This window comes from Microcaecilia unicolor, chromosome 6, assembly GCF_901765095.1.
Source record: "Microcaecilia unicolor chromosome 6, aMicUni1.1, whole genome shotgun sequence".
Classification (NCBI taxonomy): domain Eukaryota; kingdom Metazoa; phylum Chordata; class Amphibia; order Gymnophiona; family Siphonopidae; genus Microcaecilia; species Microcaecilia unicolor.
In genome coordinates this window covers 342,473,674-342,501,332 of record NC_044036.1, presented here as the reverse complement: position 1 = coordinate 342,501,332, position 27,659 = coordinate 342,473,674, and the positions used below count along the sequence as shown (strand labels likewise).

The following is a 27,659-nucleotide window of genomic DNA, read 5'->3' as shown; positions in this document are numbered from 1 at the left end:
GTTTTTTTTGGAGAGGGTGAGGCTTATGTTGAGAGGCATTCTTGATTGGGGGAGAACTATAAGAGTCAAGGTCCTTCGTTCTCTTTGTCTTGTTATGACTTTTCATGCCTCGCAATATATTATGTTGTTCTCTTGTCATATGGTTGGTACTTTGTTATCGTTCAGAAAATAAGCCTACAGCCCTAAGTTAGATATTGCATCATCGCTGTGGCTCCTGAGCAGTGCTGTGTCCAGGTACAGGTGCCATTTCATATAACTGTTTTTTCTCTTCTCTCTCTAGTCGATATCCTTGAGGAGAACCAAGAAAGAACGCGAGGAGCTGGGCGTGATTCTCTATGGCCTGCAGCAGGAACTGGCACAGCTGCAGCTGGGCTTAGAGAAACAGCATGACCGCCATTCACAGGCAGTCACGCAGCGCAGGCAGTGGGAGGAGGAGCTGGAGGTCATCAGGGAGATGTATAAGAAGACTCGGGAGATGACCAATGAGGAGCGCAAGAGAGGTAGCGAATGAGACGCTGTAGGGAAGGGAGCAGGAGCGGGCTTTGCAGACTGTTGCATCCTAGTACAGACTAGTTTCTGTGGGACCTGGGCAAGTCACTTAACCCTCCATTGCCCCAGGTGCAAAATAAGTATCTGATATAATATGTAAACCACTTTGATTGTAATCACGGAAAGGATCACTCTGAAGTCAGTTCTCAGTCGCCATCTGCTGGAGACTGAGAATACTGACGATCTGGTGACTGCATAGGAGGAGAAGTCAGCTCTCAGTGGCCGATGCACAAATGGCCCTGTAAAGCACCACTCGCTATTTCCACCTCTGTAAAAATTACCGGAGGTGGAAATAGTGATCAATGCTCCAAAAAAAAATCGCATGCAAGTGCAGAGCAGCCATGCTTAATGTTTGGCTGTCCTGTGCATGCACAGCTTAGTGGGTGGCTGCTGTATGCATGTGTGGGCTATTTCCCTACCAAGCTGAGCTGCTCGCAAAAACAGTGAGCAGCACAGCTTGGTAGGGAAATAGCCCGCACATGCATACAGCAGCCACCCACTAAGCTGTGCATGCGCAGGACAGCCAAACATTAAGCATGGCTGCTCTGTGCTTGCTCAGAACAGCGCGTGCTGCGAGCATGTAGTTTTTCTTTTCTTTTTTTTGCAACACAAGATTCCCTGCAACCCACGACAGCCAGAGAAGTGCTGAAGACAAAAGAAAATAATAAAAGGAAAAACCATGAGGCTCACGAAATACCTTCAGCCTTTCCTGAGACTCCAAATCTTGTGCCACTGTACGCACCAGCAGGAGAGGTGCAGGGGAACCACATGCCTTCAGCTTTTCCTCCCTCTCCGCACCTGGACCGGCATTGCTCCAGCTTCCAACCCCACCGGCAAGTCAGTCATTCAGCAGTAAGTCGTCGCAGAAAGTGCTGAAAGCTGCCTGTTTCTGCTGGCTGCACCGGGGCCACCTCGCACATTTTTTTTTTAACTGCAAGTACCGTGGACAGGCTTCACAATGTTCTCCAACCTTTTTTTGTTCCATTACTTGCTGTTACATGTGGGACACAACACACGCATGCAAACACTGCAGACTGCTCCTCCGACAAGCCACTGACATGCTGTGGCTGCTCCAGACCTCCCGTTAAATTTCTCTCCTTAAAGGTAGGCGGGCTTTTCTGTGCAGCGCTCGGAAATGACTGTGCATCCCTTGGAATGCACATTTACATACTAATTATCTCATCGTAATATTTTAGCATACAATTAACGGCGAACGGAAAAAGGCTTGCAGAACCCCTTTGTGCATTACTCTTTGACTACAGTGCACGCTAAACCAGCTAGAACCGGTCAGAAACGCAACTCCTCCACATATATTCAGAGCTGTCTTATAATATATGCTTGCTATACCACTACCATGTCTTATCATTATCATGTCACCCAAGATCCTTCTGTACACTAAGAGGCTTATTTTCAAAGCACTTAGCCTCCCAAAGTGCTTTGAAAATATGCCTCTTTATGTCTATTTTCTAATGTATTTTCACTATTCATAATTATTGTAAGCCACATTGAGCCTGCAAAGAGGTGGGAAAATGTGGGATACAAATGCAATAAATAAATAAATAAATAAATAAGTTGTTACCCCGGTAAGTTTTGTGCATCAGGGCCTCAGTCGCTATCGGTCTAGATTGGTCTGGAGCACTGGTTCTCAACCTAGTCTTGCTGCACCATATACCTGGAATAGACTTCCTGAGCCGGTTCGTCAAGCCCCATCTCTGACTGTCTTCAAATCTAAGCTAAAAGCCCACCTTTTTGATGCTGCTTTTAACTCCTAACCCTTGTTCAGAACCCTTATTTTATCATCCTCACTTTAATATTCCCTTATCTCTTATTTGTCCTGTTTGTCTGTCCTAATTAGATTGTAAGCTCTGTCGAGCAGGGACTGTCTCTTCATGTTCAAGTGTACAGCGCTGCGTACATCTAGTAGTGCTATAGAAATGATAAGTAGTAGTAGTACTCTTTGGGATTCCGGAATCTTGCTGCTCTTTGGGATTCCGCACAGAATGTTGCTACAGTGGGATTCCGGAATCTTGCTATTCTTTGTCCTTATCCCTTATTTGTCCTGTTTGTCTGTCCTAATTAAATTGTAAGCTCTGTCGAGCAGGGACTGTCACTTAATGTTCAAGTGTACAGCGCTGCATACGTCTAGTAGCGCTTTAGAAATGATAAGTAGTAGTAGTAGTCTTTAGGATTCCGGAATCTTGCTATTCTTTGGGTTCCAGAATGTTGCTACTCTTTAGGATTCCGCACAGAATCTTGCTACTCTTTCAGATTCCGGAATCTTGCTACCCTTTGTCCTTATCCCTTATTTGTCTTGTTTGTCTGTCCTAATTAGATTGTAAGCTCTGTCGAGCAGGGACTGTCTCTTCATGTTCAAGTGTACAGCGCTGCGTACGTCTAGTAGCGCTATAGAAATGATGAGTAGTAGTAGTAGTCTTTGGGATTCTGGAATCTTGCTACTCTTTGGGATTCCGGAATCTTGTTACTCTTTGTCCTTATCTCTTATTTGTCCTGTTTGTCTGTCCTAATTAGATTGTAAACTCTGTCGAGCAGGGACTGTCTCTTCATGTTCAAGTGTACAGCGCTTCGTACGTCTAGTAGCGCTATAGAAATGATGAGTAGTAGTAGTAGTCTTTGGGATTCTGGAATCTTGCTACTCTTTGGGATTCCGGAATCTTGTTACTCTTTGTCCTTATCTCTTATTTGTCCTGTTTGTCTGTCCTAATTAGATTGTAAACTCTGTCGAGCAGGGACTGTCTCTTCATGTTCAAGTGTACAGCGCTGCATACGTCTAGTAGCGCTTTAGAAATGATAAGTAGTAGTAGTAGTCTTTAGGATTCCGGAATCTTGCTATTCTTTGGGTTCCAGAATGTTGCTACTCTTTAGGATTCCGCACAGAATCTTGCTACTCTTTCAGATTCCGGAATCTTGCTACCCTTTGTCCTTATCCCTTATTTGTCTTGTTTGTCTGTCCTAATTAGATTGTAAGCTCTGTCGAGCAGGGACTGTCTCTTCATGTTCAAGTGTACAGCGCTTCGTACGTCTAGTAGTGCTTTAGAAATGATGAGTAGTAGTAGTCCTCAGGATATACTCCGCCATTCAGGTTTTCAGGGTAGCCACAGTGAATATCTATAAGATAGACTTACATACAGTGGATACACTGGATGCAAATTTCTCTCATGCGTATTCAGTGTGGTTATCCTGAAAACCTGCCTGGCTGGGTGTGTCCCGAGGACTGGGTTGAGGGACACAATGGAATGTAAAATACACACATAACTTCCACTCTTATTTCACCCATTCTGTGTCCACGCACATATTACCTCCGGATAACTTTATAAGCGCGCAAATACTGCTCATCTGAACGCTGAAGTCACATAAACTTAATCCCCTAGAGCTATGTGATTGGGTGACACAGAAATATTTTTAAATAAATAAATTTCAGAGGGGGTTAGTGGAGAGGTAAGATCCCCCCTCCCCCCAGGTAGTTTCAAAGGAAGGCCCAGAGCACCATAGTTTCAGTAGGGGCTGAAAGTCCAAAAAAAGCAAGAGAAAACCACTGAATAAGTGGACAATCGAACTGCCCAATATTCAGTGGCCTGCCGATCAGAACCATACCCGAATCTTCAGTGGCATTCTCTAGGGGCGGAGCAGGGATCAGTCGGATACACAGGACCGTTATCGAGCAGGGACTGTCTCTTCATGTTCAAGTGTACAGCGCTGCGTATGTCTAGTAGCACTTTAGAAATGATCAGTAGTAGTAGTATCCAGATAAGGATCAGGGTAACAGTGTTGACATCACATGACATCATCCACCCATGCTCTTCTCGGACCCCTCCCCTGAGCATGCAGCTCTACAAATATGCACCTGCTTACACTTCTTGTGTTTTATATGTAAATCAGCATTTCATGTGCAAAAACGTTTGTACCTCTCAAAGAAGTGCCAGCCCCTTCTTCTACAGATAAAATGTGGCCAATTTTATTTGTTTAAGTGCTGAAAATACATGCCTAAGCAAGTTGTGCGTTCACCACCTGCCAGCAATCAGATAACTTGCTTTGATTAGCAGGGCCTATGCTTTTTATAATACATATTCTTATAAACTGTCCCCGAGCGCATAAGATAATGTTCTGCAGGATCAGGACCCTTATAAAACAGCGTTCTGGAAGAAGGCCTGGTACCCTGGCCAGATTATAAAACAACAGGAAAAAATCTGGCTAGTTGTGAATAAAGGCTGTGGCTAGAAGAACAAATGTGGCAGGCCAGATTTCATTTCAGTGAATAGATACAAGCCCAGCTGCAGAAATATTTGAGAATACCATCAATAATGAACCGCTGAGCAACCCAAAAGTCCCACAAATAAGCAGTAGAAAAATATACCCTTAAATATATAGCCAACAATTAAGGAGGGAGTGAGAAAAACTCTGGAGGAGAAAAAAAATGTAACAATGAGCAGAAAACATCCTGAGCTTTATACAAAATCTGCTGAGATTTAAGTACTGTACTGATGACACTCAACATGAATAAGACTAACTAATTCCTTCCTAGAATCAATGAAAAAAATGCTAATTGTGAGGACTAAGAGAAATCCTGTTTAGCAGAAGAAATAAGCAGCAAAGAAAACAGACCCCTGCCCCAAATTCTTTCCAGGAAGGGTGATCACAGGATACCAATAGGTGTTTGTTGTGTCTCCCCAAGTTCTCGTATTGCAGACAGAGGTGGAGAATCTGTCCCTGCGGCTTTTTTACGTTCAGAGCATGAAGAAGGACGTCCTGGCTGACATTGCTGTGATGAAACGGGTGGTGCACAAGGCCGAGATGGAGAGGATGAAAGCAGAAGATCAGAAACAAAAGCAGGTACCACCCATGAGAGAAAGGCAAAGTCCTGAGCTCTTGAAGAATACACAGACCAAGCTCTTTTCAAAGGCTGCTCCATATTTACTAAGAAGTCTTAATGTATATTCACACACTTTAATGTGATTTAATGCAGGTGCAATAACAGAAGCTCCATCACTCTTCTGTCTCTCTGTTTAATTTGAATTAATGTATGTTAGTCACTAATTAGAGCCCTTAATCAGTGAATTGTGTGAGAGTAAAGAGAAGTACATAAGTGTTGCCATACTGGGACAGACCAAAGGTCTATCAAGCCCAGCATCCTGTTTCCAACAGTGGCCATTCCAGGTCACAGGTACCCGGCAGAAACGCAAATAGTAGAAACATTCCATGTAGAACCCCAAAGAATGTCCCAAAAAACAACAAGGCAAACGATCTGCAAAATCCAATAAAGAGTGACAAGATTCCATGCAGAATCTCAAATCGTGGCAACATTCCATGTAGAACCCCAGAGAGTAGCAAGATTCCATTCAGAATCCCAAGTACATAAGTGTTGCCATACTGGGACAGACCAAAGGTCTATCAAGCCCAGCATCCTGTTTCCAACAGTGGCCATTCCAGGTCACAGGTACCCGGCAGAAACGCAAATAGTAGAAACATTCCATGTAGAACCCCAAAGAATGTCCCAAAAAACAACAAGGCAAACGATCTGCAAAATCCAATAAAGAGTGACAAGATTCCATGCAGAATCTCAAATCGTGGCAACATTCCATGTAGAACCCCAGAGAGTAGCAAGATTCCATTCAGAATCCCAAGTACATAAGTGTTGCCATACTGGGACAGACCAAAGGTCTATCAAGCCCAGCATCCTGCTTCCAACAGTGGCCGATCCAGGTCACGTACCTGGCAGAAACCCAAATCGTAGCAACATTCCATGTAGAACCCCAAAGAATAGCAACATTCCATTCAGAATCCTAAGTACATTACATGAGTGTTGCCATACTGGGACAGACCGAAGGTCCATCAAAGGTCCATCAAGCCCAGCATCCTGTTTCCAACAGTGGCCAATCCAGGTCACAAGTACCTGGCAAGATCCCAAAACAGTACAATACAATTTATGCTGCTCATCCTAGAAACAGACAGTGGATTTTCCCCACGTCCATTTTAATAATGGTCTATGGACTTTTCCTTTAGGAAGCCAAGCTCAGCCTGCTGCTGAAGGGCCTCCGATTTGTGTTAGTCAGCTGGTCTTTAAAGAAGAAATTCTTAGGTGGCGCCTACTTTTAGGCATCCCGATACCACGCAATGAGAGCATCTAGGCGCCCAGATTCCATTCTCGAATAGCAGTGTAACCTGATATTGGTGCGCCTTACGTTTACAAGTTCACACCTAAATCAGCCCTATATCTGGCATAAATGCGGCAAGAGTGTGTGTAACTTGCAGGATTCTCTAAGTTGTGCGCATATATGGCAGCCCAGCTGAGCTCTTCCATGCTCCACTCACGTGAATGCGCCATGCCACCTACGGAATAGCGCTTGGTCACTTTGCTGTGAGTTACGCTCAAACAGGCTGCTATTTTGTACATTGACATGCACATAAGGCGTGGGAACATGGTGTCCAGTTAGAGCATCGTCCTTAATCCTCCTAATTCTAATGTTTGGTGCTCAAAAGCAAGTTAAGCACTAAGATGAGGTGAAATGACAGGTGCTATTCTGTAACTGGGGCCTAAGGTGTTTTAGTGGGTAACTGAAAAGAGACGTCTTTATTGAATACTGTCGGGTACTAACTGCTGCGTTTAGGCAACTCATGCCAGCTGTATGGCAGGTATAAATGTAAGTGGTGATGGCTGAATTTTGGCACCTGATGACTGACTGCTGCTCAGTGTGTGGCGGCGGCCAAAAAAGCAAACAGGATGCTAGGAATTATTAGGAAAGGAATTGTGAATAAAACCAAAAATATCGCTCCATGGTGCGTCCGCATCTTGAGTATTGCGTTCGGTTCTGGTTGCCGTATCTCAGAAAAGATATATCAGAATTAGAAAAGGTTCAAAGAAGAGCGACCAAAATGATAAAGGGGATAGAGCTCCTCTCTTATGAGGAAAGGCTAAAGAGGTTAGGGCTCTTCAGCTTGGAAAAGATACAGATGAGGGGAGATATGATTGAGGTCTACAAAATCCTGAGTGGTGTAGAACGAATAGAAGTAAATCGATTTTTTACTCGTTCCAAAAGTACAAAGACTAGGGGACACTCGAGGAAGTTACATGGAAATATTTTTAAAACAAATAGGATGAAATATTTTTTTCACTCAACAAATAGTTAAGCTCTGGAGCACTTTGCCGGAGGATGTGGTAACAGCGGTTAGCGTATCTGGGTTTAAAAAAGGTTTGGACAAATTCCTGGAGGAAAAGTCCATAGTCTGCTATCGAGACAGACATGAGAAGCAACTGCTTGCCCTGGGATTTGTAGTGTGGAATGTTGCCACGATTTGGGTTTCTGCCAAGTACTTGTGACCTGAATTGGCCATGTTTGGAAAACAGGATACTGGGCTAGATGGACCATTCGTCTGACCCAGTATGGCTATTCTTATGTTCTTATGACTTATTGCTAGTATTATATAATACATTAGGGGTGCACAAATTATTATTATTATTAATATTATTATCTGCTGCATTTGTATCCCACATTTTCCCACCTATTTGCAGGCTCAATGTGGCTTACAATATGTTACAACAACATTCACGTTAATGGAATAAGAATTTCAGAATACAGATTCAGATAAGGTGCATAAGAATATCATGGCAATCATATTGACGGAATAAGAAATTCAGAACTATAACAAAGAGATACATAAGAATATCATGTAGAATTAGGAGTGTATAAATAGATAAACATACCATAACGATATCAGGACAAGATATAATATACAATGATGAGGATGTGATTAAAATGAACAAGTTAGAAGAATTCCAAAATAGTTGTATCTGATGTAATTTAGGAGTCAGATCGTTATGGGGGATCTGAACAAATAAGTCTTCAGTAACTTTAATGTGCTGTTAAACGATGCTACCTTAGTGCCCAGACTTTGGGCACCTAACGTTTAGCACACATTACAGAATTGCCCCTTATTGGGTAAATTCTCAAAAGGTCACCGAAATTTAAACACTAGGACAATGCACGTATTATCGTCCGATTCTTACATTAAGTTACACGTGCAACTGACCTTATTCTCTAACTTGCGCATGCAACTTTCTAGAATTGGAGGGGGGGAGGGTTATTCTTTTTCAATGTGCCCAGTTATGACGTCCTGCCTTCCTGTCATTTATAGAACAAATTCTTGCTGCTTTCTTTCTCAGGACCTGTACGTGGATCGCCAAACCAGGCAAGTTGTGCAGCTCAATGAGCAGATTGCCATGTACAACGTGCAGATTGCTGCTCAGAATGACGACAGTAAAGCGGCACGGACTACTATAGCCGAGGTATGAGGTGACATCTCCCTTCCCACCCTTAGCCTTATTTGCAGTGCTGCCTTTTCCTAGGTAGGGCCTTATTGTGTGGGTTTTGGAAGTTAGTCTTGCATTGTTAGGTTTTTTTTTGGTAGAGGTTTGCAATATTTCACAGTATGCCTGGTACTTAGAGGGTTTATGTTGCTGCTACTGAGATGACACTAGAATCAGACATTTTTTTGTGTAGTAAGTTTTATGGGGAAATGAAAGCCCGTTGATACATTAATGGTTCTTTACTTTGATCTATCCATGTAGTCTAAATCTTTCTATCCTTCCTTATAAAAGGCAATTCTTGTCAGTGTCTACCTGGATCATAGAAAGAAGCTCTGTTGGGTAATGCAAACAAAATTATTGTTGCCCCCTGTTGGAGAAATTCCTCCCCATGTCCATGTTTACATGGCAGGTTTATCTGTGCCATAAAAAGCAGAATCGGGATCCTATGGCAAGCCTGTAACTCAGAGACACACTCAGGCACTCTGTTATCCACGAGATAGATGTTCATGTACTGCCTCCGTCATTCACAGATTTTCCTTGTACATATCCTGAAAAATGGCTCTTTTTTTGCAGGCCAACATGGAGATTGACGCCATCATTGTGGAGAAGAAGCAGCTCCTACAGCAGTGGAACAGCAGCCTGCTGGGGATGAGAAAGCGGGATGAGGCTTTAACTGCTGTTCGAGAACTGCTGAGGTAGGGCGTGAAACAGAGCCGCTAAGCACCAGTTGTGCAGCTGGTGGTGTAAATGAGTTGCACCTAAAGCTGGTGATAGTATTCTATAAGTTACCTGCGCAGCTGCAAGACTTGCTCTGCCCATGTGACGCTTCCTCTGCAGTTGCCCTATAGTGTTTCTAGAACAGCTTGTAGGTACTCATAACTACAAATTACTGCCAATTAACCAGTGGCTTAGCTACTGGAGGGGGCTGCCCCCCCCCATACTGGATCGGGGGCCCCTGGTTTGGCTGGCGGGGGTTCCCAACATTGCCTGCTTGAGCGTGCGACGTGAGGGGAAGCAGGGCAGGCAATGTTTGGAGAACAGCGCTGGAGAAAGACCAGCTGGCGGGGGTAGGGGACCCCTGCCAGTCAAGGTATGTAGGGTTGCGGTGAGGTGGGAATTGCGGCAGGGAGGCAGCCCAAACTGTTCCCCCCCCCCCCCCACTTGGGGCTCCAGATCCCCCAAATGTTGAGGTCTGGCTACACCCCCTTAATTAACACCTCTTAAGGGCTCTCATTGGTACTTAATATAACAATTAAGTTAGGCGCAAGTGCTACGATTCTGTAGTTGGAAGTTTGGATGCAAAACTTTATAGATATTATGGCCAGGGGGGATCAGTTACAAAACGATAAGCACCAAGTGGGTACATCTATATAATGTACAAACATGTAGAGATCAACCACTTCCAGCATCAAAGTCCAAACAAAACCATCACTGCAACCCACAAGGAATATGCATGAGGTAGATTTGCATATGATGAAGGTAGAGCTTGCAAATTTCTCTCAGACTTATTCATTGTGGATATGCTGAAAGCCTGACTGGCTAGGTTGTGTCCCAAGGACTGCGTTGAGAACCACTGAATTAGAGGGCTATTCAAACACCAGGTGCAGTTCCTGAATTGTTACCGCAACCAGTAAAAACATCGTTTAAGCCGAACCTGCTCAACAAGGTCTGAGCATCACACAGTTCTGTTCCATGATTAAAACCATTTGCTCACAGCTGTGCGATTGTCGCCTGATATCCGGATAGTCTCAGTTTGCTTTGCTCTGCTCCTACAGTGAGGTTCACCATCTTCTGCGGACCATGGAATCCGAAATCGAGGGCTTCAAGCGGTCTGCCATGAAGGAGGAAGAGAAGAATGAACATCTCGCCATTGCATTGAATCGTGCCGAGAACGAAGTGAATATGAACAAGAAACTGCTTACGCACTCTCTGAGCAAACAGGAAGCCCTAAAAGTAGATTTCAGCACGTACACACGCACGCTGCATGAGACGGAGCACGCCCTGAACAAAGTCGTCATGGTAAGAGCAGCCTGGGGCTGAGATGCACCGAGAGACTCTGCTTCACTGAAGTGGATCTGACCTTCCATGCAGGAGGTCAAAGATGTATAAAGTTACTGGGCTTATTTTCAAAAGTGGCATAAGTCTGTATTTGCACGTTTTTCCCACAATAACGTCCAAATCAGTATTTTTGAAACCTATTTTTAGACGTTTTCCTTTGAAGTCCGCCAGAAATGCGTCCAAATCTTAAGAGGGAATGCCAGAGGCGTGTTCAGGGTGGAACTTGGGCGCAGTGTTGTAGGAAGGGGGGTGGGAGGGGCGGTCCGCCCCGGGTGCACGTGCTCGGGGGGTGCCGGCCCCGCTGGTTCCCTGCTCCCTCTGCCCTGGAACAGGTTACTTCCTGTTCCGGGGCAGAGAGAGCAGGGAACCAGCGGGGCCGACGCAGCTCCGAGTGACTTGCACTCGGGGCGGATCGGCCCTCCTGCAGGTAAAAATGCGGTCCTGGGGGGGGGGGGTTGCGCTCCTGGGGGGGGGTGCGCCGTGCTGCACCTGCCATTAGCCCCCGCTATGGCACTGCTTGGGCGTTCCTAAGATTTAGACGTTTTTCAGCCATAATGGAACAGAATGAAACCGTCCAGGACTAAAACTTAAACGTTTTGATCTAGACCTGTCTTTATTACGAATAAGGCACAAAAAGATGCCCTAAGTGACCAGATGACCACTGGAGGGAATCAGGAATTACCTCCCCTTATTCCCCCAGTAGTCACTAACCCCCTCCCACCCCCCAAAAATGTGATGAAAAACATTACTTGCCAGCCTCTGTGCCACCCTCAGATGTTATACTCAGGTCCATCAGAATAGCATGCATGTCCCTGGAGTAGTCTAGTGGTGGGTGTGGTGCACTGCAGACAGGTGGACCCAGGCTCCTACCGCCCCCTACCTGTTACACTTGTGGAGGAAACTGTGAGCTCTCCCACATATAGGTTCCCCCTTCACCTGTAAGGGCTATGGTAGTGGTGTACAGTTGGGGGTAGTGGGTTTTGAGGGGCTCATGGTGAGATGTGTACCTGGGAGCAGTTTATGAAGTCCACTGCAGTGCCCCCTAGGGTGCCCTATTGCTGGCCTGGGATGTCAGGGAGACCAGTCTACTAAAAATGCTGGCTCCTCCTACGTCCCAATGGCTTGATTTTTTGCGTTTTGCACTTGGACTTTTTTTTTTTTTAATGGACCAAAAAAAACCCTCAAAAATGTCCAAAAGACAAAACGTCCAAAAGACAAAATGTCCACAGTGTTTTCGAAAAAAAAGATAGACATTTTTCTTTTTCAAAAATGACCTCTTCCCTATTTAGATTCTGGACTTTTTTTTTCAAAATGTCCAAAGTCGGACTTAGACGTCATATCGAAAATGCCCCTCTATGTCTCCTGATTCTTACAGCCACCTTCTTCCCGTGGTCCGTGGGTGGAATTGGCATGCAAGCAGCGCTATAGAAATGTTAAGTAGTAGTAGTAGTAGTATTTAATTTATGTGGCCCGCAAGACCGTGGGAAATATACACAGAAAACACCAACAACCAGAGTTTTCCTGATTTTTAAATACTGTATTTTGAGTTATAACAACACGGGCTCTCCACCATTGGTAGATTCGTTAAGATGTTACCTTGTTACTATTGTCTGTTATGAAGTTCAGGAAAGGGGGGAGGGAAGAGGGCTAATTTTGTCAAAATATGTACTAGACTCGCTTCGTACTTTAGGAAAATGATAAAGGGGATGGGACGAATTCCCTATGAGGAAAGGCTATAGCGGCTAGGGCTCTTCAGCTTGGAGAAAAGGCGGCTGAGGGGAGATATATGACAGAGGTCTATAAAATAATGAGTGGAGTGGAACGAGTAGACGTGAATCACTTGTTTACTCTTTCCAAAAATACTAGAACTAGGGGACGCAATGAAGCTACAACGTAGTAAATTTAAAATGAATCGGAGAAAATATTTCTTCACTCAACGTGTGCCAGAGAATGTAGTAAAAGCAGTTAGCTTAGTGGGGTTTAAAAAAGGTTTGGATGACTTCCTAAAGGAAAAGTCCATAAGCCATTATTTATTTATTTATTAAAATGGACTTGGGGAAAATCCACTGCTTATTTCTGGGATAAGCACCATAAAATGTTTTGTACTTTTTTTGGATCTTGCCAGGTATTTGTGACCTGGCTTGGCCACTGTTGGAAACAGGATGCTGGGCTTGGTGGGCATTCGGTCTGTCCTAGTATGGCAGTTCTTATGTACATGCTTTTCTTTACTCAGTAAATATATTTCCAGTAAATACTATATTTCGTAAATATTACAGTAGCCACTCTAGCAGTTTTCTTCTAACATTTTTAATTAAATGTTTATTTATTTTATCACAGAAGGTCTGCGGAGCTCTGTGCATTTCTAATATTGACATTACATGATATTGCAGTCCGCTAGGAATCATACTGACATTCATTTATTTATTTTTTTTATTAAAACATTTCTTATATGTTGCCTGTGTATAAATCTAGGTGGCCCTCTGTGTATAAAGGTTGCCCACCCCTGACCTAGAAGCACACTATTCTGGAAATCATGGTGTTCAGCACCGCTATAACCACTGACCCAACAGAAGGAGAACTCTCCTGAACTCTTCCTATTTCCTTTTGTGTTGGTTTTCTCTCAGGATCGGTCATTGCGCTGGAGTGAAATATCAGCCGTTCGCAAACAGATTGAACAAGAGTCGCAAACCAAAATGGCGATGAAGAACCAGATACTGGAGAAGCTGCAGGAGAAGATGGTGTTGCATAAAGCAGCCAAGTTCTCCTTACTTATGATTGAGAAACTTCGTAAACAGAAGTTTGAACAGGTACCCGAGTCCAAAGGCTGAAGGGATTTCTGCAGTAGCATTGTATGTAAAAGAGGCAGAATGAGATCTAGGGTTGGGCCCCTCACAGCTTCTCCTTAGTGCAGTGGGGCTGGACTGCCAGAGCTGCTGCTGTAACCACGCTGTGGACATTGCTGGTGGCTCAGTGGTTCATTTCTTGTGGTCAGATCCTTTGCTGCATGGGCCAGCCATGACTGAGGATGATTTGGAGGTAGCATTTCCAGTCCTTGGGAAGTCCCAGCTATTATGCAACAGTGACACCTAGAGGCTGAATTGTAAGGCTCTGGACTCCTCCCCCCTCCCCCCAGCCAAAGATTGGCACTGCAACGATTGGACTACTGAGTTAGGAGGGATATAAATAAAGTAAAAATTCTCAGCTAGCTGCAAATGAAGTTCACAAAACCAAATCGCAGCCCTTGTTCCAACTGAGCTGGAAGCCCAGAGGAGGACAGACAAACCTGTGCAGTGTTTAACAATCAGGATCCAAAGGAAAATCATTTCTTTATGCTTTTCCCCCCTTTAGGAGATGCAGTTTTCTAAACTAGAGAATGAAACAGCCAAGATGGTTCTGGAGATCAACCATGTTAACTCCAGACTGACCATGCTTCAGAAGACACTGTCAGAGCTGGACCAGGAGGTCCAAAGCATAAATGAGACAATTTCTCGCAGCGAGAGTGAGATTGCTAAGCGCATTGTCGTCATTGATCATAAACAGTCTGCCATCAATCTTCTCAGCAAGCAGATCGAGTCAGCCATGAACCGCATGGGGGTAGGTTGCTTACCAGTCACTAATGCTCACAATGGCCATTGGTTGCCCTCTAAACTGACTGACTATTGCCCATGGAGGGATGGGGGCTCCCTGACATTGACTAACTCCCATGAAGTGGAGGGGGGACCTTCCTGCCACTGACTAACTATTGCCCATGGAAGGAGGGGGGCTCCCTAACATTGACTAACTCTTATGAAATGGGGGGGGGCCTTCCTGCCACTGACTGACTATTGCCCATGGAGGGAGGGGGGCTCCCTGACATTGACTAACTCCCATGAAGTGGAGGGGGGACCTTCCTGCCACTGACTGACTATTGCCCATGGAGGGAGGAGGGCTCCCTGACATTGACTGGCTATTGCTCTTGGAGTGGGTAGGGGGCTCCCTGCTTTCTATGGGGTAAGTTCATTATTGCCTTCATTCAATACGAATATTGAATTTCAGAGTGATGTTTCTACAGTTAAAAATGGTGCATTTATACTTGTTACAGGTATTGCAAGCCAGCTTCTCTCATTATCAGCTTCCATTCTAAAGACGTACCACTATGCCACTAATGAGAAAGAGTGAATTCTCAAAGCTCACTAGACGAGCAGGGTTTCTGTCAGCAGCATAGCCGGAACACAATCTTTGGAGAGCCCAGAGGTCTTGAGGAGAGGGGGTACTAGGCATACAGCTTTTTCCACCCCCTCCCTTCAGCATATGTCACTGAACTATGGCATCCAGACAGTTGCAGTGAGAGTCTATCATGCTACTCGTCACTGCTCTGCCTTTAAACCCTCACGGGCAGCACATCTCGCTTATGATCTATGTGTGCACCATCCCAGCCTAACACTGGAGGTCTGTAGCTCATGGATCTCTCCTGCTCGTGAGCCTTTGGGATCCCCACCAGCCCTGCTAATGCATGCTGAGGAGGAGTTGGAGGGGCCTGAACTGCACCCCCGGGAATCATTTTTTAAAGCACTTTATGCATGTAAAGCCTATTTCACACATAGTGAAAGGATCTTATAAAATGTGTAGAGTACACACGTATGAAAACGAACCCCGAAAGCAGACACAGGCGTTCATGGCGGCATTTTAAAAACGTAGTGTGCTTATAACCAAAGGCGGATTACAGAATGAATACATATTAAAATACATTACATAAACATCATAATAACAATCACCATGTCATTCCTTCTGTACAAATAAAAAACCTGCACATCTAAACACCTATCAAAAGGAAAGATAAAATGTTTGTACAAAAATTCTTGTTTTTAAAAGCTTTTAAAACTGCTCAGTACTATGACACACACTTATTATCCCCAGCAATCATACGGGGATATTATGACGCTCCTTTTTTAATCTCCAACGTATTAGATCAATTCGGCCTTTTCTTCTTCCCCCAGCATTGAATATTTTTATACATTCATTTATTATTGGAGTGGAGGAGTAGCCTAGTGGTTAGTGTAGCAGATTTTGATCCTGGTAAACTGGGTTTTGATTCCCACTGCAGCTCCTTGTGACTCTGGGAAAGTCACTTAACCATTCCCTTTCCCTTATATCACATACATAACATAGTAACATAGTAGATGACGGCAGAAAAAAAGACCTGCATGGTCCATCCAGTCTGCCCAACAAGACAACTCATGTGTGCTACTTTTTGTGTATACCCTACTTTGATTTGTACCTGTGCTCTTCAGGGCACAGACCGTATAAGTCTGCCCAGCACTATCCCCGCCCCCCCAACCACCAACCCCGCCTCCCATCCACCGGCTCTGGCACAGACCGTATAAGTCTGCCCAGCACTATCCCTGCCTCCCAACCTCCAGTCCCGCCTCCCACCACCGGCTCTGGCACAGACCGTATAAGTCTGCCCAGCACTATCCCCGCCTCCCACTACCGGCTCTGCTATTCAATCTCGGTTAAGCTCCTGAGGATCCATTCCTTCTGAACAGGATTCCTTTATGTTTATCCCACGCATGTTTGAATTCCATTACCGTTTTCATCTCCACCACCTCCCGCGGGAGGGCATTCCAAGCATCCACCACCCTCTCCGTGAAGAAATACTTCCTGACATTTTTCTTGAGTCTGCCCCCCTTCAATCTCATTTCATGTCCTCTCGTTCTACCACCTTCCCATCTCCGGAAAAGATTCGTTCGCGGAATAATACCTTTCAAATATTTGAACATCTGTATCATATCACCCCTGTTCCTCCTATCCTCCAGGGTATACATGTTCAGGTCAGCAAGTCTCTCCTCATACGTCTTGTAACGCAAATCCCATACCATTCTCGTAGCTTTTCTTTGCACCGCTTCGATTCTTTTCACATCCTTAGCAAGATACGGCCTCCAAAATCACAACATGACTACTGCAATGCCCATTCCGCAACGTGACCTCAAAAGACTACAACTCATCCAGAACACTGCAATTAAACTCATTACTGGACAGAAGAAGCATGATCATGTTACACCACTCTTAAAAGGTGCTCACTGGCTACCAGTCTCCTCCCAAGTTATCTATAAACTGCTTCTTCTGATATATAAACCTTGAATCTTCAGGGAGCCTTTCAGTGTATTTGACCCCTTATTGTCCCTCCCGTCTTCTAAGTTCGTCTCAGAAGGATCTTCTAATTGTCCCTTCCTTATCTGCAATTCCTATTCCACTTTTTTCAGTTCAAGCACCCCAGCTTTGGAATCATATCCCTATGTCTGAAGCACCTTCCAACTTTGGCCCAGTTCAAAACAGAATTAAAGACATCCCTTTTCTTTTGGAGGCTAATGAGTGCTAACCAGGATGTATGAAACACTGGTGATTTTTGCCTGACCCTCTCCTTTCCTATCGTTCTTGTAGCTCCTCCCAGTTTCCTTTTTTGTGAGTCTATGTGATATTTTGTCCTTACTGTGCTTTTCCTATATCCTCTCCTTATTAGATTGTCATCTGCTTAGCCACACTGTTGATTAGCGGGATAGTAAATCTTTTAATAAACTTGAAACTTTCATTTGAAACCTGCTTACATTCAGCATCTGATCTGGCCACTGTCTGGATAGCAGTAATATTGAGAGCAGTATCCATGGATAAAGTTAAGCCATCAGGATAGTGCCACTGATTATCCATGCAGAGTCCCAGCTACTGCAAATATCAGGATGTTTGTATTTGAATTTTGGGTCTCTAGAATATATGGACAAATTCACAGCGTCTACAGGGCAGATGAATTTGCTCACTGTTGGGCTGGTTCTAGGAACTTATTTTCTAAAGACATGTAGGCGCCTATCTGGACTTCTCTAGGCCACCTGTTATAAAGTCAAGCTTTAACCCCCTCATTCTATATCATGTCACCTAAAGTTAAGCGTCAATTCTGCACACAGGATATAGAATTACTAGTGCTTATATACTTAAGCATAGATTTGGGCTCAGCAGAATTCTATAACTTAGGGCCCTATTTACTAATGCTAGAGACACCCATAGGAATATATGGGTGTCCTCTAACATATAGCACGCGCTAAAAACACTAGCGCACCTTAGTGCACAAGCTACCTTAGCCTGGAAATGCAAGGGGCGGAGCACGGGTGGGACGTTCACAGAGGTCGGAATATGAGTGGTGCGTTCACAGGTGGTGGAGCATGGGCAGGGCATTCACAGGGGACGGAGCATGGGTGGGACGTTCACAGAGGTCAGAATATGGGTGGTGCGTTCACAGGTGGTGGACAATGGGCAGGGCAGTCACAGGGGGTGGAGCATGGGTGGAATGTTCACAGGGGGTGGGCATGGCATTCACAGAGGTCGGAATATGGGTGGGGCGTTCACAGGTGGTTGAGCATGGGCAGGGCATTCACAGAGGGCAGAGCATGGGTGGAGCTTTTACAGAGGGAAGAGCATGGGCGGGCCATGGTTGTGTCAATCACTTTCATGCATAACTGCTGCATTTAGGCTCATGCATTTACACCTGCTATTGATATGGAATAAGTAGGTATGCCTAAATCTAGACGTTAACTGCTGACTTATTCTAGTGTCTAAAGCAGAAAGTACATGCATAGCCCAGGATTCTATAAATGGCAATTAAAGTTGTGCACGCGCAACTTAATTGTGTAATGAGCCAATCAGCACCTATAATTGGCTGCTAACAACCAATTATTGGCCTTAATAGGGAGATATATGCATTCTATAGCGTGTAATTTCAAGGGGGCGTGAACAGGGGCATTCCCAGAATTTATGCGCATTGTTACAGAATAGATTCAATCAGCGTCTAACTTAGTCATAATTGCTGGCATTTACGCTTAGCGCTTTTCTATAAAGGGCACAGATCCTGTATACAATAGCTCTCAGCATATACATTTTTCAGCACCAATCTATTTATAATAAATTATATTATTATTATTATAAATATTTATTTACTAGATTATAAAATCTAGTCCATAATGCTGTTATAGAATCGAATCTTCCCGCGCAAGGTGAGCGCCTGAATTGTGGCGTTCAGCTACAGAAAGCAAGAAACAAGTAAGGAAGCGCATTATGCAAACAGTTCTGTTATCGAGGGATCGATGCAGAGAGGCTGTGGGCTGGAATTCAAATGCAAACCTTTTTTAAAAGCTAAAGCAAGCGTAAATTGTCGCTTGGCATTTAAGCTCTAGAAACACTTCAAACTGAAATGCTTTTCTTCTGAGATATGCTAATACTTGGGAAAGGTTTTTCTATATTAGTGGTTCTCTAAAGCTGTCCTGCAGAAGCACCAATGAATATGTATGAGAAAGATTTGCATACATTGCCTCCATTGCTTGCAAATTAATTTCATGCATGTTCGTTATGGATAATCTGAGAACCACTGCCATACACAAACAGCTTTACAGCAGATGTCCAATGTTTCTCAATTTGCTTCCGCAGAAAACTGCATCCCAGGGTGGACACTCAGGCAATGCCCAGAGTTGCATCTCTGTGAGATGCGGGGACTGGGTGGTGCTGAGATATTCTTTCAACCGCATCTAACTAACAGTGAAAGCCATCTTTTTTTTTTTTATATGGAGTGGAGGAGTAGCCCAGTGGTTAGTGCAGTGGACTTTGATCCTAGGGAGCTGAGTTCGATTCCCACTGCAGCTCCTTGTGACTCTGGGCAAATCACTTAACTCTCCATTGCCCCTGGTACAAAATAAGGACCTGAATATATGTAAACCCCTTTGAATGTAGTTGCAAAAACCTCAGAAAGGCGGTAGATCAAGTCCCATTTCTCTTTCCCCCTTTCCCTTATGACATCACAACATATAATACCTCTCACAATACCTACCTAGCTCTTACTTCTAAATTTACCTACCTTAACTTATTATCGACTTTATCTAAGATCATGTAATGACTGCATCATAATAACACTCTGTAAGCCACATTGAGCCTGCAAAAAGGTGGGATAATGTGGGGTACAAATGCAATAATAATAATATCAGACGTGAGCCAAGTATCGGGCAATCAAGCCATTGTGACATCACTGATGAGGTTGGCTCTGATTGGTGGAATGAGTGGAGGAGTAGCCTAGTGGTTAGTGCAGTGGACTTTGATCCTGGGGAACTGAGTTCGATTCCCACTGCAGCTCCTTGTGACTCTGGGCAAGTCACTTAACCCTCCATTGCCCCTGGTACAAAATAAGTACCTGAATATATGTAAACCGCTTTGAATGTAGTTGCAAAAACCTCAGAAAGGCGGTAGATCAAGTCCCATTTCCCTTTCCCCCTTTCCCTTATGACATCACAATATCAGAAGTGAGCCAAGTAGAGCAATCAAGCCATTGTGACATCACTGATGAGGTTGGCTCTTATTGGTGGAATGAGTGGAGGAGTAGCCTAGTGGTTAGTGCAGTGGACTTTGATCCTGGGGAACTGTATTGGGCAATCAAGCCATTGTGACATCACTGATGAGGTTGGCTCTTATTGGTGGAATGAGTGGAGGAGTAGCCTAGTGGTTAGTGCAGTGGACTCTGATTCTGGGGAACTGAGTTCGATTCCCACTGCAGCTCCTTGTGACTCTGGGCAAGTCACTTAACCCTCCATTGCCCCTGGTACAAATAAGTACCTGAATATATGTAAACCGTTGCAAAAACCTCAGAAAGGCGGTATATCATGTCCCATTTCCCTTTCCCCCTTTCCCTTATGACATCACAATATCAGAAGTGAGCCAAGTATGGGCAATCAAGCCATTGTGACATCACTGATGAGGTTGGCTCTTATTGGTGGAATGAGTGGAGGAGTAGCCTAGTGGTTAGTGCAGTGGACTCTGATTCTGGGGAACTGAGTTTGATTCCCACTGCAGCTCCTTGTGACTCTGGGCAAGTCACTTAACCCTCCATTGCCCCTGGTACAAAATAAGTACCTGAATATATGTAAACCGTTGCAAAAACCTCAGAAAGGCGGTATATCATGTCCCATTTCCCTTTCCCCCTTTTCCTTATGACATCACAATATCAGAAGTGAGCCAAGTATGGGCAATCAAGCCATTGTGACATCACTGATGAGGTTGGCTCTTATTGGTGGAATGAGTGGAGGAGTAGCCTAGTGGTTAGTGCAGTGGACTTTGATCCTGGGGAACTGGGTTTGATTCCCACTGCAGCTCCTTGTGACTCTGGGCAAGTCACTTAACCCTCCATTGCCCCTGGTACAAAATAAGTACCTGAATATATGTAAACCGCTTTGAATGTAGTTGCAAAAACCTCAGAAAGGCAGTATATCAAGTCCCATTTCCATTGCATTTCCATCTAGAGGCCAACAAAATTTCAGTTTCATTTTTGGTTTCAGCATTGAAACTGAACCAAAATTCAGATTTATTTAGTCTTAGTCTTGTTTCATTTTCAGCCAAAAATGCCAGTGCATTTTCAACTGAAACTGTTCTGTGCAACCCATAGCCCCCACTCTCTCCCCCTCCCAGAATCACACATAGGCCCGAACCACACCTAAGACCCCCCCCTCAGGCCTGCTGCATCATTGGTGGTCAAGAGGGTGGAAGGGTGATCCACAGTCACTCCTACCCATGTCGGCTACATTCTCAACATGACTGCCGGGACCACCAGTGGCAGTCTGGCTATACTACTGTGGGAGGTCCCAGCAGCCATTTTGTCAGTGGAGCCGGTATGAGCTGGAGAGTGACTAGGTATTGCTCCTGCCCCAACTAGCCACTAGACCACCAGTGATACAGTAGGACTGGGAAGGGCCTGTTTATGGTTTCAGCTGAACCTGAATGGCGAGTTTCAGTCAAAACAGGAAAAAAATGGTTTTGATTACCCTCTATAGCCATCTAAACAGTGGCGTAGCCAGACCTGACATTTTGGCTGGGCCCAGAGCTAATATTGGTGGGCACTATATATATATACATACGTACATACATAGAGAGAGAGGGGCATGAGTAGTGTTTCTTGGGATACTACAAATTACACAATGTTAAAAAAAAAAAAGTACTTTTATTACCTGCAGTGCTTGTCTGAGCTCCTGGGCTCGAACAAAGAACTTTCCAGGCCTACCTCCTCGCACTAGCTAGCTCAATGCTCCTCACCTCCTCAACCCTCCTCGCTGCAACGTACACTGCGTGCGTGCACGTGCAACTATTTTTTTAGCCTGATGATCTGGCGGAGTGAGAACGAGGCTGCTGAGAGCGCCACCGTGTAGATCAGCTGAGGGCGCTGTAGCTGCGATGAGACGAGCGCTGCCATTCAGGCAGCTTCGCTCCGGAACGAAGGATGTTGGATCACGGATGGGCGGACCTGGAGGGAAAGTGTCTGGGCCGCAGGACAAACTGGGCGGGCCTCAGCTAAGTTTGGGTGGGCCTGGGCCCACCCAGGCCCACCCGTAGCTACGCCCCTGCATCCAAATGCAGGTTGTAAGGTCCAGGGTTGCTTGTAGCATGCATGCTTTATGTTAAATTTCAAAGACAGCGAGTGAGGCATTCCTTTTTGAGTGCAGGTACTTGGGAGACGGCAGATATAAATATTAGCCCCGAATGTGAAAGCTGTTTTAATTAGTTCCCTCGTGTGTATGGTTTCTTTCCTATTGCATTTTGTAGTTCTTTTCTATGCTTTTTGGTTTTGGTTGTAAACTGCTGTGATTTATTCGTCAGTTTCAGCAGTATATCAAACCTTGAATGAGTGAGTGAGTGAGTGAATGAATAAACAGAAAGAAATGATCAGGAGGCTGTACTTATACCTCCCAATAAAGAGCTTCCCAGTTCACATCATAAATGCAAGCTGTTCAAGACAAAACTACGCGCTCTGGGAGCTAGCGAGGGCCGATAATCATTCCAGATGGACCTCACCAGTTTTCTTCTTTTAAAAGTGTGATTGGCACCTCTTAATTGCAGTAATATAAAATTCTGAAGTTGAAGTCTCCGTTGCTAAAAGGATGGAACGGAAGCCCCAACCCAGTGTTGCAAAATGCATTTCTTCCCAAGAATACAAGCTTTCCACACAAATAACTGTGTAGTAAATTTAAAACAAATCAGAGAAAATTTTTCTTCACCCAACACATAATTAAACTCTGGAATTCGTTGCCGGAGAACGTGGTGAAGGCGGTTAGCTTAGCAGAGTTTAAAAAGGGGTTAGACGGTTTCCTAAAGGACAAGTCCATAAACCACTACTAAATGAACTTGGGAAGAATCCACAATTCCAGGAATAACATGTATAGAATGTTTGTACATTTGGGAAGCTCGCCAGGTGCCCTTGGCCTGGATTGGCCGCTGTTATGGACAGGATACTGGGCTCGATGGACCCTTGGTCTTTTCCCAGTGTGGCATTATTTATGTACTTATGTACCCGCCCCTGTTAAGCAGAATACTTCACCTCGATTGAAAATCGCTCCTAAAGGTAAAGGAGAGATATATTGGCCTACGATTTTAGTAAGATAGCCAAAAATACGTTTCCAAAAGATATAAATAGGAGGGCATCGCCAAATAGCATGATAAAATGTTTATTCTTGGCATTTAGAGCAGATTGAAGATGACATGGCCCCCATGTGACACACTTGCCGCTGAGTAGCATAATCTTGCAGGAGCACCCAAAACTGTTAAATCAGCGGCATATACAGTGGCTGGAATATTTGCTATGGATCGCCTAAAATCAATAGTCAGACCAGCTCCCAGATCAGCCACCCATCTATCAATGATTACCTGGAAATCTACCTGTTTAAATTTCTGAAGAAGTCTGTTATGGATAGTGAGAATCTAACCAGGTTCTTAAAGTTCTGCCATAATGTGTATCAAGTACTGTGGCAGGAAGGTCTGCAACGTAGGCGATACGCAAATAAGTGTATAGGAAATCTGAAAAAGCCAGTATAGTCTCTCCACCCTCCCCTCCCCCACTCTGCTCCCAATAAAAAAATGTCGCTGAATCACAACTGGGGGGAAAATTCAACATTGTTCCGTAAAGGAAGCAAACCTGAAGCACAGGGATCCTGATTCCATAATCTTGCTACATCCTTCCACACAGCTCGGAGAGGACCTAAAATACTCATTTTTAAATGTGAAGGAAGCAGTTTGGCAGGTGCAGGTAATAAGAAAATAGGACACCAAAGGGTTAAGAAATCCCGTTCATATGTTATCGGGGTATAATCATGAGATCCGAAGACCCAATCTTTGAAATGACACAACAAACATGCTTTATTATAGACCCCCCAAATCCGGAAGCCCCAAACCTCCCCAAGACCATCTACCATATAAGAGTTGCAGTGCGTTTTTTCAAGCAAAACTTGGGAACCATGGTTCAATTTTAGCAGACAATGAAAAAGGTGCCGGTACTCAGTACCCCCAAGTACCCCCTCAAAAAAAGCCCTGAAGAGCTGAAGCTTCAATTTAGGTTTTTTCCCTTGCCAAAAAAACCAGAGAAAGTAACTGGGACAGCGACTTAAGGTCCTTTTTAAGTAAATATAAAGGAAGCAACTGCAAAACATATAACCATTTAGGAAACAAAGATATTTTATACAGATATCCTCCCCCCCTCCCCCAGGATAAAGGCAGATTTTGCCACTGTGCTAATTTTGTTTTAGAAAACGGTAACAGTTTCTGCACATTAAGACTGTATAAGTGAGAAAAATCTCCAGTTAGATATATGCCTAGATATTTAAAGACCACATTGGTCATTAACTGAAATCCAGAAAAATCGCCATACATTGTAACATAGTAGATGACGGCAGGGGCGTAGCCAGACAACAGATTTTGGGTGGGCCTAGGCAAGAAGTGGGTGGGCACCAAGTGTTCTCCAAACCACCACCACCAAAAAAATATCTAATCTGGCAGGAAAACGCTTCTTTCCACCTTGGCAGTCCGCAGAAGGCATGCGCTGAAAACTGAGCATTCGCAGGTTCCAGTATTGTTGAGAGTAGCGTTTTTGTTACCATTAGGCGGAAGTCTTCAGCTGACGGAGCTTTGGATTCCCACCAGCTACCGCTAAATGTGCGCTACTGTTGGGTGGGCCTGAGCCCTAAGTGGGTGGGCCCTGGCCCACCCAGGCCCACCTGTGGCTACGCCACTGGATGACGGCAGAAAAAGACCTGCACGGTCCATCCAGTCTGCCCAACAAGATAAACTCACATGTGCCATTTTTTGTGTATACCTTACCTTGATTTGTACTTATCTTTTTCAGGGCACAGACCATACTCTCAGAAGCTCTTCAGCAAGGCCACCAATGACATTTGTGGGTGGGTGATATGGACTAACATATCATCAGCAAAGGCCACAATTTTAAATGTAGAGTTCCTCAACGAGACCCCTTTAATATCTGAATTAGAGCTAATTACCCTAACTAGGGGATCCAAGGTTAAAACAAATAGTATAGGTGACAAGGGGCAACCCTACCGAGTCCCATGACAAATCCGAAAATGGTCTGTTACCAATCCATTAATGCTCAACACTGCCTTGGGGCTGTCATACAAAGTTCATATCACATCTTGAAAAAAATCCCTGCATATTATAAGTATGTAACGTAGCATACAAAAAGTCCCATTGTACTTTATCAAATGCTTTTTCGGCGTCGAAGCTGATTAATAAGGATGGCAACACCTGGTGCATCACTACATCCAACGAGGTCAAAATTCATCTGACGTTCTGAACACAATATCTACCCTTAGCAAACCCAGCCTGAGGTGTGGTGATCAACTTTGGCAACACTCGAGAAAGCCAATTAGCCATGATTTTAGCTAACAATTTCGCCTCATAGTTAATCAGTGAGATTGGGCAATAAGATTCCACCTTGGTAGGATCTCTACCCGGTTTAGGAAATGCCAAACTTTGTGTGGTCTGAAGGCTATGTGGCAGTTTCTGGTGCCCCATCATCTCGTTAAAGACCACTATCAACGAGGTTAAAATCTCCTCTTTCAGCAGTTTGTAAAATCCTACCCAGAAGCCATCTAAACCCAGGGCTTTACACAACACACTCTGATTATTTGCATCCGTCACAAATAGCCCGATCCTGAGGAAGCACCGTTGGCAAGTCCAATGCACTCAAATAGGTATCCCCCGTTAACCCTAGCTCTGGCGGGGCTGCATGGAGGCTCTCATAGAAGTGTCAGTACTGCTTTAAAATGGCTCCGTCATCATGGAGGTTAGTCCCGTTACTATTATGAACAGACGTTACTGTTTGAAGTCCAGTTTTATTTTTAGTCAGCCGGGCCAACAGCCTCCCTGTTTTATTGCCAGACTTATATAGTTGAAACTTATTGTAAAGACTTCCTTTTTTTCCCCTATATTTATTAGTTTTCAAAATAATTACAGCAGAACTCTTGCACAAGAAATATTGTGAAAGAAAACATATAAAATTATATTCCAATTAGAAAAAAAGAGTATATGTTTTTTTAACACTATTTAGCTCACAATTACTGAGGGGGGGGGGGGGGGGGAGATTACAGAGAATACAATACCCAGGGAGCTAAATAGGAAAACAAATAAAGCAGAAATTCAACTGTAAGCAGGTTTCAAACATAACAGACCATAATTTCTTCCAGCCTTATACAACACAGGCCCAGGGTACTGGAGCTATTCTCTCAGAGGCAAATATCTTAATATTCAGAAACTAGTAAAAAAAGGCCCGTTTCTGTGAGCCATGAAACGGGCGCTAGCAAGGTTTAGCTGCGGCAGTGTCGGGATGGCGCAGGACGGCAGCGTGGGGAGGGTGCAGGCGGGTAGTTTTATTTTGCGGGCGGCAGCTTCGGGTTGCCGGCGGCTCAGGTGTTCGGACGGCACTCCTCCCCCTGCGTAGCTCGGTGTTTGTCGCTGTGCGTCAGGGGGGGGGGTGGAGGCCCTGCGTAGTCCGCTGTTTCTCGCAGTGCTTCGGGGGGTAGCGTCGGAGGGCAGTGGAACTGACGATTGGCTGAGTGTCATAGCCCCGCCCTCCACATCATCACGTTGTGACGCGAGGGCGGGGCATACACTCATGGGAACTTGCAACTACAAATTTGCATTTAGAATGTTGGGGTTGTGAATTATGTGTGGATGGGGCGGGGCTGAGGGTGGGTCTATGAGTGAGAGTGAGAGTGAGTGTTTCCCTGCCACACAGTGAGGTTCTGAACGTTGGAGGTGAGAATTATTTATATAGATGATCTAAGCTGTTGAGGAATAAAGAAAACATCTTGTACATTTTCATATTTCACTGGACACTTGCAAGGAAACTGTAATTGAAACACTGCTAAAGTTTCTTGGCGCATTGCCTAAAACAATTTTCACCTCTCTGGAGTAGCCCTAGAGAGGTCAGGAAAAATCCCCCAGATTTGAAGCCTTCCTAGCTCTCTGATGTAAAAACTCGTTAAGATTTAACTGCGATGTCAACAGCTTGGCTTTGTTTGCTGGTGTAGGGAAAAGTCCAAATCGTTGTCCATAGGCTCTAACCTGTGATTCTAATTTGTTCAATCCATTTTAACGCAGTTAGTTTACTTTGAACATTTGGCACAAGATGTCCAGTCCAGTCTTGCGAACATGTAGCCCAATACGTGTGCTGAGGGATCTAATAGCCGGTCACGTACCTGATGGTGTCCTCGCAAATTTCTCAACCTACACTTCCCCAGCTGTAAAGGACTAAAATATAGGCAGATGCACGCCACCACCTTCTCCTACTTAAGCACGCAATTATGGAATGCATTGCCTACAGACCTGAGAACAATCGACGAAGCAACTGTCTTCCGCAAATCTCTGAAGACTTATCTCTTCAACAAAGCCT

At 44.5% G+C, this 27,659-nt stretch overlaps 1 protein-coding gene across 1 annotated transcript in view; it reads left to right on the top strand.

Moving 5' to 3' along the window:
• CCDC40 (coiled-coil domain containing 40) overlaps positions 1-27,659 on the top strand; it is a 59,588-nt gene that overhangs the window by 14,296 nt on the left and 17,633 nt on the right. The window contains exons 6-12 of the mRNA XM_030206607.1: positions 281-500; positions 5,240-5,397; positions 8,726-8,848; positions 9,443-9,564; positions 10,645-10,888; positions 13,552-13,734; positions 14,276-14,521. Coding sequence (XP_030062467.1) covers positions 281-500; positions 5,240-5,397; positions 8,726-8,848; positions 9,443-9,564; positions 10,645-10,888; positions 13,552-13,734; positions 14,276-14,521 — 1,296 coding nt within the window. The remainder of the gene's footprint in view (positions 1-280; positions 501-5,239; positions 5,398-8,725; positions 8,849-9,442; positions 9,565-10,644; positions 10,889-13,551; positions 13,735-14,275; positions 14,522-27,659) is intronic.